A 17,829-nucleotide genomic window follows, 5' to 3' on the forward strand; every position below is an offset into this window, starting at 1 on the left:
TGGCATTCATGGGATTTATGATGGGAAAAACCTGGATGTACATGGATTATATTCATCTCTACAAAGGCAATATCAAGAGGTGGAAAGGTATGAAGAAATGAAAAAGTAAAATTTAAGATATTAGAAGAAATGTTCTCATACCCAGAGCTCTTGATTTATTATTTCCACAACAGGTACCAACCAACTGTAACTGTATTTGATTATTCAGCGTCATGCTGAAGAACATCCCCTCAATATGAAAGGAATATCTATAAACACACTTGTAAATCCTCCTTACCCAAGACTGAATTTTTAGCAGACTCAACAGTCATCAGCATCTTTCTGGGAACCCAGAGAAAGAGCTCTTCTGCCTAAAAAAGCAAGGAAAAGTTCACAGTATTTTATGAGTAAGCAGACAGCATATATAACTAGGAATTCTCTTTTTGCCGTGCATACCAAATATCACTGGTCTGATGAGTAGCAAATTATTTTCAGATGTATTTCCTATCTCACAAGTGTCTCAGTCACAACAATGGTTAGCTAGATATTGCTGTTTACCTGTGTATCACTGAAAAGATCAGGGACTACCATACAGGTTGAGTATTCCTTATTCAAAAATCTAAAATGCTCCAATATGTAAAACTTTTTGCATGGGTGACTGAGATAGTGACACCTTTGCTTTCTGACACTTGAAAGTACACAAACCTAGTTTCATGCACAAAATTATTTTAAAATATTGTATAAAAGTACCTTCAGCCTATGTGTAAATTTCATGTTTAGACTTGGGTTCCAGTTCCAAGATAGTTCATTATGTATAATCAAACATGTCAAAATCAGGGAAAAAATCCAAAATGCAAAACACTTCTGGTTCCAAGTATTCTGGATAAGAAATACTCAACCTGTCATTGCCTCTTTTGCCTTTAGGGCTACTGGCTACTTTAACAGACAGCCATATGGTTTCAAATGATGACATCTAATCCAAGCTAGCAGCTGTTGAAGGGCCACATACTTTACTTGTTAGCCAGGAAAGACAACAGAACTCTTAAAGCAATTAGTCATCCTTTCTCCTTGTCCTTTTCTCAAAGTGGCAAGAAAGCAAAAGCAGAAGGCAGAGCTCACTGGAGTGGATGTCATGCTATGCTTTCCAGGTGGGAAGCAGTGGAGAAAGCATCAAGAAGCAGAAAAATCTGGTTTTTTACCCCTCGTCATCTTCCTGCTAGTGGTAGGAATAGTAGGAAGGAGTTGTCAACTGGCTAAGAAAAAAACTCAGGAGAAAGTAGAGAGTGAACTATTGAAAGGGGATGGCTGCTGCCTGAAATTGTAATTACAACACTACTCTCACTCACTCACTTTAAACACCACTAAATGTTACTGTATGCCCATGTTAAATGGCAGGACAAAATAATAACAAAGATCCTAAACCATTTACCAAAACTGTAGTGGAAACAAACTTTTAAAATCCATCTTAATACTATTTACTCAAGATATATTCTCATTATAGTATTACAAACTAAAATTTAGAGTTTTAGGTTTTCTTCCATGAACTGCTTTTCCAAAACTGAAATTACTGAAATGTTCGCTGGGTGTGGAGCACCATATCAGTGCTTCTGAATGACATACACAAAAAACCCAAGGGGAATACAGTCTAATTTGAAACTATGATGATAACAGCAGTTTACTGTAGCTAAATTAGCTCAGGTCAGGGTGGGAGAAAATGTAGCAGCTCTATATAGCCACTTGAGTTCTTGAAAAGAAAAGTTAAATATAAATGTAACAAATAAACAAAGCTGCAGCCAAGAACACAGACCAACCTGGGCATGACAAGGAAATGCAACTGAGGCCTGCACCCCATTTTTCTACCCTTCAAGAAATAATTAGAATGTTGTGATCTTACGAAGTCAGGCTTTTGAAGAATCCTGCTAATCTACAAGAGTCCCTGGGTCTCAGCCAGGATTTGGGGAAACACTATTGGTCAGAAAGCCCAGTTGGATACTTAGTTGTTAATTAATTTCCCAAAACATAATAACAGATTAAATCAGGAGCACAGGCATAGATTCTTGGAGGGTCATTACAAGCTTGTTGCAATCCCACTGTCATTTCTGGCAATTAGAAGCAATGTTCTAGGAACTAGAAGTTACTTTCAGACAATTTGGTGGCTGATCTTCTGCTATGAGGGCGTGGGGAGCAAGAGTGTCAGAATGCAAAACTGCATCCTGTAGATAGTGTCTTGGGAGCTATGCTCCTTTCATGTGAATTCCAAGCCACCCAGGACTTCCTTGGTTTACATGATTTCCACCTGTGAAATCATTCCCAATATACTTTTCCAAGCTAGCATCAGGGACGTAGCCAAGGGGGGGGGGATCTTGGGGTCTGGACCCCCCCCCCCTTCCATTAGAAAAATGAATGGTGTGTGCTGCTGCGCCGCTGCACCCAAGCCCCATTATAATGGTGGCACTTAGTCTGGACCCCCCCCCTTCCTAAAATCCTGGCTACGTCTCTGCTAGCATTATGCAAAAGCAATATTGATATTCCAAAATCACATGGCTATGCCTCTGAATTCTACTTATCAAAGTTATGTTATACTCACTTTTATTTCTCTTGTGGCTTTCAAACCAAAACCTTCCTCTCCAAAGTTAGCCACTTCAAAACCCTCTGTGGATGCACCATTCTCTCTGGCCCACTTAATTAGTTCAATGAAATAATCTTCTCTTTTACCATCAAATACAACAGACAAACCTAAGTACATATTTAATGACAGACAAAAACACATGGTGAATCACCACTACTACTTAGCATATAAGCATACTACTACTACCACTAATAATAATAATAATAATAAATATTTATTTATATCCCTCCTCTTCTGCTTTGAGGATCGAGGTGGGTAACAGCAGAGTTAATACAATATACAACAATAAAAACAACAAACCCCCACAAGACCCCGGCCCAACCTTCCCTCCCAACTATAAAATTAAACAGTAAAATATGGTTAAAAAGTACATAACTGTTCATCACTGTTTGGTTTCCACTGTCCTCTTGAAAAAGTACAGAATATGTCTGTTCATCATAGCAATCCCAAATCATTAGAGTTTTCAAACAAAAAGACAACCTTGATCATAAGGAGTACTTGCAATTCTCAAACTTCTCACAGTGCTGTGGCTTCTGGCTTTAAATATCAGAAAGTATAAGACCAACTAGCAATTTCTGTCCTATGATTATTAGGAATCTGAAATTTGTGCCAATTTATTCTTTCCTTGTATTCTGAAATCTGGGGCAGGGTGTGCATATCTCACTTTGCTCATATTCTCACTAGCAATATAATAAAGTCACAGCCTTTTCACAATTTATATTTAGGACTGTTTTAAAAAGTAATGGCAAAGTGGTGAAACAGTGAAACTGACAGATTACATTATGAGAGAAATTCACAAAATGAAAATTGTTCATTAGCATTTGTAAATTGTTGTAATAATTTCAAAAGGCATTTTGAACTACCTATATTATTTCACTGTAATATTGTCCCTATTTCTAATTCTGTATATAAATGGAAAGAGAGTCTCTAGAGCAGAAGGCCTAGGCTGTTCTCCCTTTTTGAGAAAATATGAACACCGAATCCTTTGGTGACCAATATAAGAATTGTTTTTCAGTATATAAACTGAAAGTAGATTACTTCCCACATGTGCCATTTTACAATTATAATTCCCCATACCCAAAATACATTCTGATTAGTTTTTTGTAATTGTGATGCTACAAATCAGAGGAAGGAAAAAACAAAGTAAAATCTAAAGACCAAAATTGTCTATAGAAACAAAACACTGTGTTCAGTTCTCACTTTGCTTTGTTATAAAATGAGATCACTGAAGGTTCTGTATTAATTTTGCACTAACAATTATTTTAACAGGAAATACATTTTGAAGTGCAGTTACTTGCTTTAAAATGTTAAAAGCCAAATAATAATAATTACTGAAGATACTGCTAAGTTTGTCAGCAAATCAACGTTTTGAGCTGTTCAAGAGCTGCAGACTTTCTATACATTTTGGGGGGATTACTTCTGAATATTAGCCATTCTATGTTTCAGAGGAAAAGCTTACAAATATAAAAAATACGAGTTAAAAACTGCTTCATGTTTTCATGAAATATTACTTCTGTCAATGAACAATACAAACCCCCTTTCTTGCTTACCTTTCTGTTTTTTACGAATTCTCTCCACAAGAGCTCGAATTTGCTGATATTCTTCCCACTCTTTTCCAGGACCTGGAGTTGGACTGCTGCATTCTTAAAGAATAAACAATAAAACATTTTATTCATTGCAATTTAGCTTTCATTCTTTCCTTAGTATTAAGAGAGCATCAGTCACTGGTGTCTATGTTGAATTTCATCAGAAAATTTCAATTACTAGGAAGGATATATTAGAAATGGTGATAGTGGTAAGACCTTTGTCAGTTTGGGAGCTACAACCCAAAATCTGATGGATGTACAAACACAATAAGTTACATTCTCTCTAAAATAAGGCACATGTTCCTTGAATACACTGTTTTAGGATAAAAAGGCAGGTTTTACTTGAGGCCTGCTATTGAATTCTGTGGAAGCTGGGGCTACAAAAACAGGTAGGGTGGCCAAATTATATTAATTCAGCATATGACACTATTCACATTCTCATCTTATTCCTTACTCCCATCCCAGAAGTTTGGGTTAATATACTTACTCTGTAATAATTCACTAATCAAATTCAGCATTTCTTTCGGCGAGACTGCAGCTGTAGCTCCAGTACCTGACTTCTGAGTTTTGACTCTGCTTTTCTTCCCCATCTTTGAACTTTAATAGTTAGCAAAATAAACAAAAGTCTTGTGTTAAAAAGCTATGCTTTTAAAAAAAAACAGTTATGTAACAACTCTGCTTTTATCACAGAAGCCAACATACTGAATCTCTTAGGAGGGGAAGAAATGATGGAAAAAAGAGGTAAACAAATACCGTGGAGGTTTCTAAGAAAAACAAAAGTAATACACTCTTGAATAGTGATTCTCAGTCTTCAGTCTTTCAGATATTTGGGGCTTCAGATCCTAGAAGCCCAGGTCACCAATGGTCTAGGATGCTGACAGATGAAGTCTAAAACATCTAGAAGATTAAGGTTTGAGAACCACTGACCTAGAATAACTGTTTTAAGCTTCACCAGTAACACTTGAAAGGTAGATCATTTATACCTATTGTAAGCAGAAATGCATGTGGCACACATTTAACTAGCACAATTATATGTATAAATAGAGTTGGGCTTTAATCTTATAAAAATAAGATATACATTATCAGCAGAAGAATAAGGAGCAGCATTTTGAAAAAAACCAACTACATGTGTTATAGAAACAATAGACTTTTTTGCTGTTTGTTAACTTTAGGCCAAAACATACTGCAGAAATAATCCAGTTTGACACTACTTTAACTGCCCTGACTCAGTGCTATGGAATCTGGGATAAGTAGTTTGTTTTGACACCAGAGCTCTCTGACAAAACATCCCAGAATTCCCTAGCATTGACCCAGGGCAGTTAAAGCGGACTCAAACTGGATTATTTCTGCAGTGTGCTTTGGTACTCTCTAAACCTAATGATTCAACGGGATTTAAATTCATGTAGTAAGGACTGGGATGGTAAATTAGGGTAAGTAATGCCCACCTGCACAAGCAACCAGAGCTTAAAATGCTTTATTTTACATGTTGGCATGAATGTATCCACAAAACAGATTTCTGGAAAAGTACAGAGATCTGCACTAAAGAAGAAACTTTCAATTGTGGCAAGTATGTTTGGGTATATGTACCTAAACTACATATCCAAAAATAGAAGATGCAACTAACTTGGCACAAAGAAGCAAGAGTTTAACCAATCTCCCACTCGCTCTCACAGGAAAAAATCTAATGTGATGTTCAGCTTTGAACTTGTGTTCCACCAAAAATCCCTCCTTGATGAGACACAAATATATTCGCTTCCTTCCCACACACCAGCTTTAGTCAACAAAAATGTGCACTCATACCTTCCATCAAAAGGCACTCATTTTCAATGGACAAATATTTTGCAGTAAATAAATATAAGTTTGCCAGTGTAAGATTTTGCAATTTTTTTTATTACAGTGTGATTCCAGTCAAGATGTATTATGGTACTATTAGGAAAAACTCTGAAAACATGTGCATAACTTTAAGACTGAATTGCTGCACAATGCACTATATTTGTGCAAATATATTATCTCAAGAGAATAAGAAAGGCCAAGAAATGAAAACAATTACAGCATAGCAAAATAGGATACACACACACACAACCTCATATTAAATCATTTTATTTTAAAGTATATCTACTGAAACATAAATAAAGAATATATTGTAAAGTCAAATGCTTTCATGGCCGGCATCCATAGTATTTTGTGGGTTTTTCGAGCTATGTGGCCATGTTCTAGCAGAGTTTCTTTCTGATGTTTCGCCAGCATTTGTGGCTGGCGAAACGTCAGAAAGAAACTCTGCTAGAACATGGCCACATAGCCTGAAAAACCCACAAAAAACTAAAGAATATATTGGTTTGAAACTACTACTTAGGCTGTATAAATTTAAAGGCATAATTCAAAAGTTTTAACCAGTTGTTTGTGTATTTTAGACTTGTGCTTGCTTTTAGACAATGCATACAGTTGGATGACACTGATGATCTGACTCCACTCCAATTTGGTTTCAGACTTGGGCTGGGGATGGAAACATCCATGGTCATTCTGGTGGATGACATACACTTGGGAACAGGTACAGAGAGTTCAACAGTGATAATTCTCCTGTATGTCTCAGCAAATTTCAATGCCACCAACCCGGGTGACTTTCTGGACTTGGGAGGTACACTGTTATAGTGAATCTTCTGTTCCAACCCATGGCCACAACGTCCCTTGTTGCCTCACATATTTTTCAACCTCTATATGAAACCTATGCTTTTCAACCTCTAAATCAGCAATTCCCAAACTTTGGTCCTCCAGGAGTTATAGACTTCAACTCCCAGAAGTCCTAATCAACTTGGTCAGCAGTTAAGTAGTTGAAGTCCAAAATATGTGTACCAAAGTTTGGGAAAAACTGCTCTAAGTGAACCCGATAGGGTTTGGGATGACGTATTACAGGAACTTGGATTATACAACATGCAGCAATATATTCCATCTGCTAATCCTGTAGGGGGACTGTAAAATTCTCATATCAATGCATGGAGGGATGTGTGGCTGAAAGAGGTCCTTTGAGATAAGATAGGCAAGCAGACCTTGTGACTGAAGTCCTAGATGAAAATCTTTATGAGGGTTGTGAGGGATTCTCCTGAACTGTGACACAGCAGAGATGAGGAAAACTGATCATTCCTCAGGAGAGGAGCAAGCACTTTCCATGTGTAGAATTTGGGAGAGCTGCTGAAGAATGGGAACGTTGTCTTTATCAATTCACTTAAATGAAAACATTTTAAGATCTAAGTCTGTATACATGCATTAAGTTCAAATTTTCAACAATTTTCCCAGAAGTACAAAAACTGCAGCAACAAAACACACAGCTGAAACTTTTTAAAAAAACCTCATTTAAACAAAAACCTATGGATTCCCCTCCCCCAGAATGTTTTTATTTTTTGTTCTTTACAAACCTATGGCAAAGTAACTAATGCAGGGAGCCTACTTCCAAATACAGGATGTATGAATCGCTGAAAGGTTCCAGAAAAATAAGTTCTAAGGAAACACTGTACTGTACTCCTGCAATTGACCCGGGTTAATACCCAGGGCTTTCATGAAAAGCATGAAACAGCAGAGTGACAAATGCACCAACAGAAAAATAAGATGCCCAATGTGTGTGTGTATATATATATATATATATACACGTGCACGCACACACATAAGGACAGTGAGTGTATTATTATTCAGATGGCTAGCAATGTTAGTTGACTGCCAACGCCAGACATGAATGACACATTGTTTTTTATTACTGGATTTTACTAGAGATAGCTAAGGGTCGAGGACTGAAGGTATAAATTGAGCTCAGCCACTGGGGAAATCCCAGAAAAGAAAAGGAAAAGAAGGGAAGTGTGAGCAGAATTTATAAAATCCATTTATAGCTCCATCTGTACTGAAGAACTAATCTAGTTTGACACCCCTTTAACTGCCATGGCTCAGTGCTATGGGATTCTTTCTGAGAGCTCTGGTGCCACAAGCTACAATTCCTAGAATTCCATAACACTGAGCCACAGCCGTTAAAGTGATGTCAAACTAGATTATTTCTGCAGTGGAGATGCAGCCTGTGTAAAGCCATTAGTGAGTACAGTAAAGGGAAAAAAAGAGGGCAGATAGTTGCACAAAGGATTGTTGCACCTCCAATCTTAAATTTTAACATTGAATAAGAACAGAGCGAATGGAAGCAGAGAAAATAGTAAACAGGAAAAGAATATGCAATTATTACTGTTAAAAATCCTTATATTTATATTGTCTAAGTTTATTTATTTCCAGGATTTATTTGTAAGCTTGCACCTGCTCTTAATATATCAAAAACATATGCTGTAACTAAGCAGTCGTGATAAGCACCCACGGATACATTCACTTTTAAAAGCCTTTGGAACAGACTTCCCAAGCTTGTTGCCCTCCAAATCTGTTGAGCTTCAACTCGCATTCTCCTTAGCCGCCAGTCCAGAGCTGTTCGAGAAAAATAAGCTAAATTTTTACCATTACCAAGACTGAAGTTAAATGGAGTCTCCTAAAAAAGGCACTCAAGAAGAAATATTTGTAACTGTAGTCTAAGTACTCTGCATAAAGCCAGTTAAATCCCTTCCAAATCCCTTTTAATTGTTTTCAAAGTCCAAGCTACTATAAAGTTAATTATTGATTGAGTACAAGATTCAAACAAGGTTGTAATTTTATAATGAAAAGTGGTATATAATGTCCCCAAGTTCATCTGTAAGAACTAAATAAAGCTGGCTTATATGAAGAAAGGCTTTTTCAAAATTTCACTTAAAAGCATAGTTGTACAACACAAAGAACTGGGGATCTGCAAGAGCCCTGGCTTGCTGTGAAGAAGCAGTGTGCTGCAGCTTGCAACTGGAGCAGCTAAACAAACTTCTTTCTCTAATTTGTGGAGAAGGAATAAATCAGTGTAGAGAAGCTGCCAGCTGTGAGACACAACAAACTAACTGTGATATAAAGCCCCGTCCTTTGTCCAGCCACTCCTACCCTAAAAGCAAGAGTTGATCAAGCAGCATGTATGATCACTGCTCATAAATGACAAGCCAGAATTTCCATGGATCTCTGGCTTGTAACAGCACATGGCATAAACACACACAATAACTTTTGCAGAATCAATCTGCAGAAAGCAAGGCAAAATATTTTTTGCAGATTCTGCTGAAAGTGGAAAGCAGTATCTGAATCCTGTGGTTCCCATACTTAACGTCCTCTAATCTCTCAAAGGGTAAAGGTCTAGGAAACCAAGGAGAATTTAACAGAAGTCTTAACTTCCAACATGTTCCACTTCTTGAAAATGTAACTGCTCCACTATTGGCCCGTAGTCTATTCAGTGCAGCACTCAGTTGTGGTCAAACAGGTATTTCTGAGAAGCTAGCAGGCAAGCTTGGTGAGAAGAAGAAAGAACTTAAGCCACCAACATCTGCCAATAGTATGTTTTGCAACATCCCCAAATTAGTACTTTGGCTGATGTAACTGATATCTTTCTTTCATAAACTGACTGACTGAACTAGATATTCTGTTTTAAAAAGAACGAATTCTGCTGGTATGAACCATAATAGTAGAATGTTAGATAAGAGTCTTCCTGGCGCATTCAACAAATTGGTTAAAAATTAGGTTTTAGCAGCTTTGCATAGCAAAGCTCACTTCAACCCCCAGTAAAAGAGTTTTTATCTTATCAGGATCACATATCAGAAAAGTATGCCATCTTATTTAATTAACTGCAAGTCTAAACCTGATGCCTGACTGATCAGGCTTTTATATTACATGCAATTTTTCTCAATAATCTATGGCCATTAGAATCAACGGAGATTTTGGAGGCACACATCACATGATAGATGACAGAAGAATATACCTTTCAAATATATAGTATCAGCTAAACGAAATGACAATACAGTACTAACTCTGAAAAAAAATGACCTAAAACCAAACCACACTTCCCTGGTTTTGAGAAAATATAACTGAACTGACAGGAAGAAAAAGGTGAATTATCATTTCATTTTGAGACAGCATATGGTTGCAGGGTTCTCTTGTGGCTTTTAAAGCAATTTACAGTCACTAAAAACACACACATTAACACAAGCATAGCCACTGAAGTGGCCTTTTGCCACTTTCTCAAACAATGTCTGTCATACCAGAACAGAGTAAGAGGAGCCACAAATACAGTATTGTTTATTATTATCTTTCAAAATTCAAAACCTCAGTTACAGAAAGGATCTCTAGAGGCCCAAAACACACTGCAGAAATAATCCAGTTTGAGACTATTTTGATTGCCGTGGCTCATTGCTAGGTAAATCTGGAAACTATAGTTTTGTGAGACATTTAGCTTCCCTGTAAAAGAGCTCTGGTGCCACAATAAACTACAGTTCCTAAATTACCTAGCAGTTGAAGTGGTCTCAAACTGGATTATTTCTCCAGTGTGTTTTGGTCCTAGAGTTAATCTAATTAAAAAAAAAACTCCCATAAAGGCAAACCTTTAAATTATTAGTTTACCATAAGCACTAAAAAGGATATATGCCTCTGTAATCTGTAGAACAAGGAATAGCTAGGAGCTTGATGGTTTATTTTACTTCAGCCACCAGTTTACTAAAGAGAACACTGAGGAATATCAATTTAGCAGCTTGCCCATCTTTTTTTCTGCTCTCATTACCATTCTTGAGCCAGTGTGGTATAGTGGTTTGAGTATTGGACTTTGGGTTTGAATCCCAGCTTGGCTATGAAACCTACTGGGTGACCTTGGGCAAGTCACATACCCTTAACCTCAGGAAAAGGCAATGGTAAAGACCCCATGAACAACTTTTGCCAAGAAAACCTCATGACAGGTTTGCATTAGGGTTGCCACAAGTAGGGTATGACTTGAAGGTACACACACACAGACAGACAGAAGTATATTACACTGAAAGATAACAAAAATGTAAGAAAACCATCTGTTGCAAATGTTGGAAAAGATAGACTAGAGTTATGTAGTCTAAAGATATAAATATTTATATCTTTAGACTACATATTATAATCTGTAATCAGCAGCCCAGGGGAGGGAGGAGGAAAGGCATTATCATGACACTATTCAAGACCATTATACGTAGAAAGTGTGAGCATGCTCAGATCAATAACATAACAAATGAAAATGAAGAATACAAGTTAGAAGCAGAAGCAGTCACTCCCCAAGAATTATTTGGTGATTTGCAGTTTAAAACTGGAAAGTGGAGATGTCTGTTGGTTTGACAGGCAAAGTCTGAAATATGCTTTAGACGGAACATAGATGCCCCCAGTATGAAACCAGATAAAGCTAAAACCAGAATTAGGAGAGGAATATAACCTGAAAATTACAACTTGAAATGCTGACACTTCAGGGAAAGAAAGGAAGTTGTATCTGTGACAGAAGATTCCAGTGACAATCAGTGTTGTTTAAAAAAAAAGGTGGGGGGGGGGGAGAACAGATACTGTCAGTATGCTTATGAGAGAAACACAGCCGGAATTAAGGTCAAGGAGAAGCGATAAATGCTTCCCTGAAGACCTTAGAAAGAAAGAAAGCAAAACACAGGAACCACAAAATTAAATTTGAAAAAACTATTAATCAACAAACTAAAGTATAACAACGTGATTAAGTTAATGTGGGCTGTAACCCTAGGCACATCTATCTCAGAACAACCCCCAGCAAACGCAGCAAGGCTTACTGTTTAGAAAAAAAGCAAATGAATCCTAACTCCTCTTGCTAGGGAGCAAGTCCTATTGAACACAGTTGCCTTCTGAGTTAAATATACATAGGATTGTACTGTTACCTGCCAAGAAACAACAAGATGCAGAGCACAAAAAACAAGAATAAAAATAGTGTTACAACTAGGATGGGTGTATTAGCAAGAGGGCTCATTTAACTAAATGAAAAGAGTGTAGAAGTAAAAGGTACAATCCAGCAAAGAATGATGATAGGGAAGTATATACTGAAGTTGACAAAGACACCGTGGGAGGGATGAATTAACAAAGTGGGACTAAGAAGGTAGGACAGATCAGAAGATTGCGGGTTTCATGGTGACACAGTGACAAGTCAAGCCATGTTATGACAAACAGCATGGGGCACTGGAAGCCACAGAAGCCTTAGTCCAATAAGATGTACTGTAACACACACAGTTTCAACAAACTGCACAGCAAACCATGAATGTGTGGGCTGTGATTTTACTAAGAGAGGGAGGCAGGCAGGCAAAAGAAGTAGATAAAGAGGCATGGAGTTGGGAAACCTCTGCAGGAGATGAATATAGGAGGTACAGGCATGTAGCATAGTTGCTGCTGTGTTTTTAAATGAAAGCGTGGTGTAGTGGTTTGAGAGTTGGACTATGACTCTAGAGACAAGGGTTCAAATCCCAGCTCAGCCATGTAAACCAATTGGGCAAGTCAAACTTCTCAGCCTCAGAAGAAGGCAAATGGCAAAACGTCCTCTTAAGAAATCTTGCCAAGAAAACCCCATGATAGCCTCACCTTAGGGTCACCATAAGTTGGAAATAACTTGAAGGCACACACTGACAAGTTGGGCGTGAAGGCTGTCCCTTGGGACTGCAATCCTCTGTATCTTGAAAAAGGGAGAAAAGTCCCAACAAACAAAGAGGGACCTTCTTAAAAGTACTCATGTGCAGACAAGACTCATGTTCACCTCACAACAGTCCAGTCAGCAGGGCTGCTGCTACACTTGTTCATTTATGTGCAGATTAAAAAGCAAACAATTGGGGTGCTGAAAAAGACAAGTCAGATTACTGCAGAGGGGGAAAGCCTCACACAATGAGTCAGCATGGCATAGTGGTTTGAGTGTTGGACTATGACTCTGGGGACCAGGTTTCGAATCCCAGCTCAGCAATGGAAACCCACTGAGTGACTTTGGGCAAGTCACATTCTCTTAGCCTCAAAGGAAGGCAATGGCAAACCTCCTCTGAAATAAAAACTGATTAGGGTTCAAATGCTGGCTCAGCCATGTAAACCCATGGTCACACTCTCTCAGCCTCAGGGGAAAGACAATGACAAACTTCCTCTGAACAAATCTTGCCTTGAAAACCTCATTATAGGGTCTCCTTAGGATGGACATAAGTCGGAAACCACTTGAAGGCACACCACACACACACACACACAAACACACACACACACAGAAGTATATTAGTCTGAAAGATAATAAATAAAAAGAGATTTCACAAAATTGTAGCAAAAGTTGGAAAACACAGGCTACATTTATGTCATCTAAAGATATTTATACATATCTTTAGCCTACATATCTTATATTTTAATCTATAATGTACAGCCCAGAGGAGGGGAGGGGAGGAGAAGTTGCTATCATGACACTATTCAAAACCATTGTACGTAGAAAGTGTGTGCATGCATACAAGGTGATGAGCCTGTTACAATTTGAGATTATTAGAGATTGTAAAGCAGTGTTACCCAAACTCTGCTTTTTAAGAGATTTTGGACTTCAGCTCCGAAAAGCCTCAGCCATGTTGGTCAATAGCTGGGATTCTGGGAGCTGAAGTCCAAAATCCCTTAAAGAGCACAGTTTGGGGATCACTGCTGTAAAGCATGATTTCCTCAAATCAACAACACAGCAAATGAAAATGAAGACTACAAGTTAGGAGCAGAAGCAGCCACTCCCCAAGAATTATTTGGTGATTTGCAGTTTAAAACTGTTGGTTTGACAGGCAAAGTCTGAAATATCTTTAGACTGAACATAGATGTCCCCAGTATGAAACCAGATAGAGCTAAAACCAGAATTAGGAGAAAAATACAACCTGAAAATTACAACTTTAAATGCTGACACTTCAGGAAAAGAAAAGAAGTTGTATCTGTGACAGAAGATTCCAGTGACAATCAGTGTTACTTTTAAAAAACCAAGAGAAAGAACAGATACTATCAGTATGCTTATGAGAGAAACAGAGCCCGCATTAAGGTCAAGGAGAAGTGGTGAATGCTCCCCTGAAGACCTTGGAAAGAAAGAAAGAAAGAAAGAAAGAAAGAAAGAAAGAAAGCAAAACACAGGAACTACAGAATTAAATTTGAAAAACCTATTAATCAACAAACTAAAGTATAACTACCTGATTAAGTTAATGTGAGCTGTAACCCTAGGCACATCTGTCTCAGAACAACCCCCAGCAAACACAGCAAGGCTTACTGTTCAGAACAAGAGCAAATGAATCCTAACTTCTCTTGCTAGGGAGTAAGTCCTATTGAACACAGCTGCCTTCCCTTCTGAGTAAATGTGCATAGGATTGCACTGTTACCTGTCAAAAAACAACAGGATGCAGAGCAGAAAAACAAGAATAAAAATGGTGTTAAGACTTAGTTTTTGCATTTTGCTGTGTCTTCATTTTAGTGTTTTTCAGGACTAGTAGCCAAACTTTGTTTACTTTAAGGTTTCTTTCATGTTGAAGTTGTCTTGGTGTTTATGGATTTCAAAGGCTTCCCTGTGCATTTCTGACCTGATAGTTGTTGGCATGGTCCAGAACTTCGGTGTTTTCAAACAGTATTTTATGCCCAGGATGGTTTGTGGCATGTTCTGCTACTGCTGATTTTTCTGGCTGACCCAGTCTGCAGTGTCTCTTGTGTTCCTTGATTCTTGTTTGAACACTGCATTTGGTGGTCCCTATGTAGACTTGTCCGCAGCCGCATGGTATGCAGTAAACTCCTACGGCTGAGAGAGGGTCTCTCTGGTCCTTGGCTGAGCGAAGCATTTGCTGGATTTTCTTCATCAGTTTGTAAATCATTTGAAGGCTGTGTTTCCTCACCACTTTCCCTTTTCTGTCTGTGACTCCTTTGGTATATTGTGAAAATACCTTCCCTTTGGGCAGCTGCTTGTCTTCCCTCCTCTGGGTATTCCTGGGTCTGGCAGCCCTTCTGATGTCTGAGCTGGAATAACCATTAGCCTGTAGAGCCCAGTCTAGGTGCTTCAATTCATCTTCCAGGAAGTGGGATTTGCAGATCCTTTTTGCTGGGCCTGCCAGTGTTTTTATTGCGCTTCTTTTTTTTGTCCTGGGTGATGGTTGGAGTCCTTGTGCCAGTATCTGTCTGTGTGTGGCATTCTCTGAAGATGCCAGCCACAGACGCTGGCGAAATGTCAGAAGCAAACTGTTCTAGAACATGGCCACATGGCCTGAAAAACTCACAAAAGGCCATGAAAGCCTTTGACTTCACAGTGCTAAGACTGGTGTGGGAGTATTAGCGAGAGGGCTCTTGTAACTAAATGAAAAGAGCCAAGAAGTAAAAGGGACAATCCAGCAAAGAATGATGATAGGGAAGAATATACTGAAGTTGACAGAGACGCCGTGGGAGGGATGAATTAACAAGGTGGGACTAAGAAGTCGCTATCATGGCACCATTCAAGACCACTGTATGTAGAAAGTATGTGCATGCATACATACAGTGCTAAGGGGATGGACCTATTATAAACTGAGACTATGAGAAACTGTAACGCATGATTTCCTCAGCTCAATAACATAACAAATGAAAGGGAAGAATACAAGAGAAGCAGAAGCAGGTCACGCCCCAAGGATCATTTGGTGATCTGCAGTTTAAAACTGGAAAGCGGAGACGTCCGTTGGCTTGGAAGGCCAAGTCTGACATATCTTTAGACAGAGCACAGCATCTTGGCAAGAAAGCCCCTCGACAGGGCTGCCCTGAGTCTGAAAACGACTTGGAAACGGAGGCTCTGTTTTGTTATTTAGTTAGTTTGGGCCTATTTGGAGTAATGTGATTTGAAGAGAATATAAGGAATTCATTAACGTTTGAAAGAAGTCAACAAAAATAATAACTGAGGTTCCTGAGATGCAGCATCTGAGGAAGGAGACTCAAGTCCATTAAAGCTCACGCTGCCGATTTCTTCCTCAGTGAGTCTCAAAGGTGCTGCAAGGTCTCTCCAGATACTGTTTCTACAGAATAAAACAGCTACATCTTTGAATAATAATAATCATTGTAATTAGAAATATAAGTACAGACGTCACAAGGAACGCTCCGATGACAGAAAACAGAAAACCAGGAAAGGAACACGCAGAGATTACAATCTCTAAGGAGTGCTTTTAAGATGCGAGTAGCCTTTGTCCATCGTCCTTGTTTCCATGTTGTTTGCCAAGTGTGTCTTGTTTAGTATAACAAAGTGTACATTTTCTATGTTTATTAATTACGGTGGAAATGTATTATTATTATTATTATTATTATTACCACTCCTGAGGCTTTTACAAAGGCCATCAAGACGGGTCTCTTCCAGAATATATGTAGCATATATTATATAGGGGCTCTGTTTTAAATATGTAAACCACTTTGATTGCCTTGTAGTTGTATTATTATTATTATTATTATTAAGGGGATATGTGATTTTTAGTTGTAAACATGTCTGTATTTGTTTGTGTCTCTTTTTTGTAGCCCGCCTTCTTGATCCTTTTGTTAAAAAGGGATATAAATAAAGTCTATTATTATTATTATGTTTGAAAAAACAACAAATTAAACAATTCTGACAACTAAAACCATTGCACTATTAAACTGTACGGAGTGGACAGAGGGAGACGTGTTCGTGGGGCGTAACAAACAATTCCGGGGCGCGGAGTGCCTGTGGGGAGGCGCGATCCGTGTCAGGGAAAAGGGGGCGGATTCACACGTTCACCGTTGAACGCGTGTCACGCACGGGGTCAGAACATGGGAGGCGAGTTTTATCCCCAGAGGATGAAGGCGACGAGGCCCGGTCCCCCCTTTCCCTCATTCCTTCCTCCCTTCTTCCCCAACCCTCCCTTATCCCTGACTACGCGAGGCAGGCTTCGCGACCGACCAGGCCCGCCTCCTTTACCTTGGTTTTGGCGGCAGCGGCGACGCCAAAGTCCTCTCAAGGGACGGTTGCGAGGGGCGGCGGCGGAGGCCGCGAACCTCAGGCCCCTCACCCCAGTGCGCATGCGCACTCTCCAACCCTCCTCCTCCTCCTCTCACTCGCTCAGAGACACATACAAACCAGCTCCGTCTCTGCGTTCGGCCCCGCTCCCTCTGTCGGGCCCACCTACAGCACGCAGATCCTGACCTGCTATTGGTCGCTGCGCCTGACACTCGCGTCGCCCTGGCCAATCCTGTCTCAGGATTCTCCTTCCCCCCCCTCCTTTTTCCCTCTCTCTCTCTCTCTTTTCGCCTGAGAGGAGCAACGTCTCAGAGAGCGTTCTAATTGGTGGGAATTGACACACGCTCCCCGCCTACCCAGACGCCGATTGGCTCGCCTTGGTTTTGTGTCTCTTTCTATTGGCCGGCAGTGTCGACCTCGCCTTTTTTAATTCTCGGGGAGGGAGGGAGGGAGGCCCGGATTCTAATTGGTGGGGAATGACAACCTTTTCCCGCCTACCCAGACGCTGATTGGCTCGTCTTGGTTTTATCTCCCCTCCTATTGGCCAACCTCGCTCCGCAACTCCGTCGGACCCGCCTCCCAGGGCAGAGACTTGGCTCGCTATTGGTCCTCAAGTCTGACACTTTTGCGCCTGCATGGGCCAATCCAATCTCACGATTGCCCTCTCCCCCCCCCCTTTTTTACACCTTTCGTCTGAGGAAAGAAGCAGCTAGAGCAGTCATCTCCAAACTGTGCCCTTTAAGAGATTTTGGACTTCAGCTCCCAGAAGCCTCAGCCATATTGGCCAATCGTTTGTGGTGCTGGGAGCT

At 39.6% G+C, this 17,829-nt stretch overlaps 1 protein-coding gene across 4 annotated transcripts in view; it reads right to left on the reverse strand.

Annotated features, from left to right (window-relative positions):
- The window catches only part of SETD3 (SET domain containing 3, actin N3(tau)-histidine methyltransferase), a 67,433-nt gene extending 50,276 nt beyond the window's left edge, over positions 1 to 17,157 (reverse strand). The window contains exons 1-5 of one of the 4 annotated variants that reach the window (XM_089522504.1): positions 17,137 to 17,157; positions 4,682 to 4,791; positions 4,159 to 4,251; positions 2,567 to 2,715; positions 278 to 350 (exon numbers count right to left, since the gene is read on the reverse strand). In XM_089522504.1, coding sequence (XP_089378630.1) covers positions 278 to 350; positions 2,567 to 2,715; positions 4,159 to 4,251; positions 4,682 to 4,784 — 418 coding nt within the window. In that variant the 5' untranslated portion in view covers positions 4,785 to 4,791; positions 17,137 to 17,157. The other 3 variants (XM_089522502.1, XM_089522505.1, XM_089522503.1) reach the window with 3 other exon arrangements.
- Positions 17,158 to 17,829: the final 672 nt, after the last annotated feature.

This window comes from Sceloporus occidentalis, unplaced genomic scaffold (assembly GCF_023333645.1).
Source record: "Sceloporus occidentalis isolate IW3139 unplaced genomic scaffold, rSceOcc1.0.p SCAF_4, whole genome shotgun sequence".
In the NCBI taxonomy this organism is placed as follows: domain Eukaryota; kingdom Metazoa; phylum Chordata; class Lepidosauria; order Squamata; family Phrynosomatidae; genus Sceloporus; species Sceloporus occidentalis.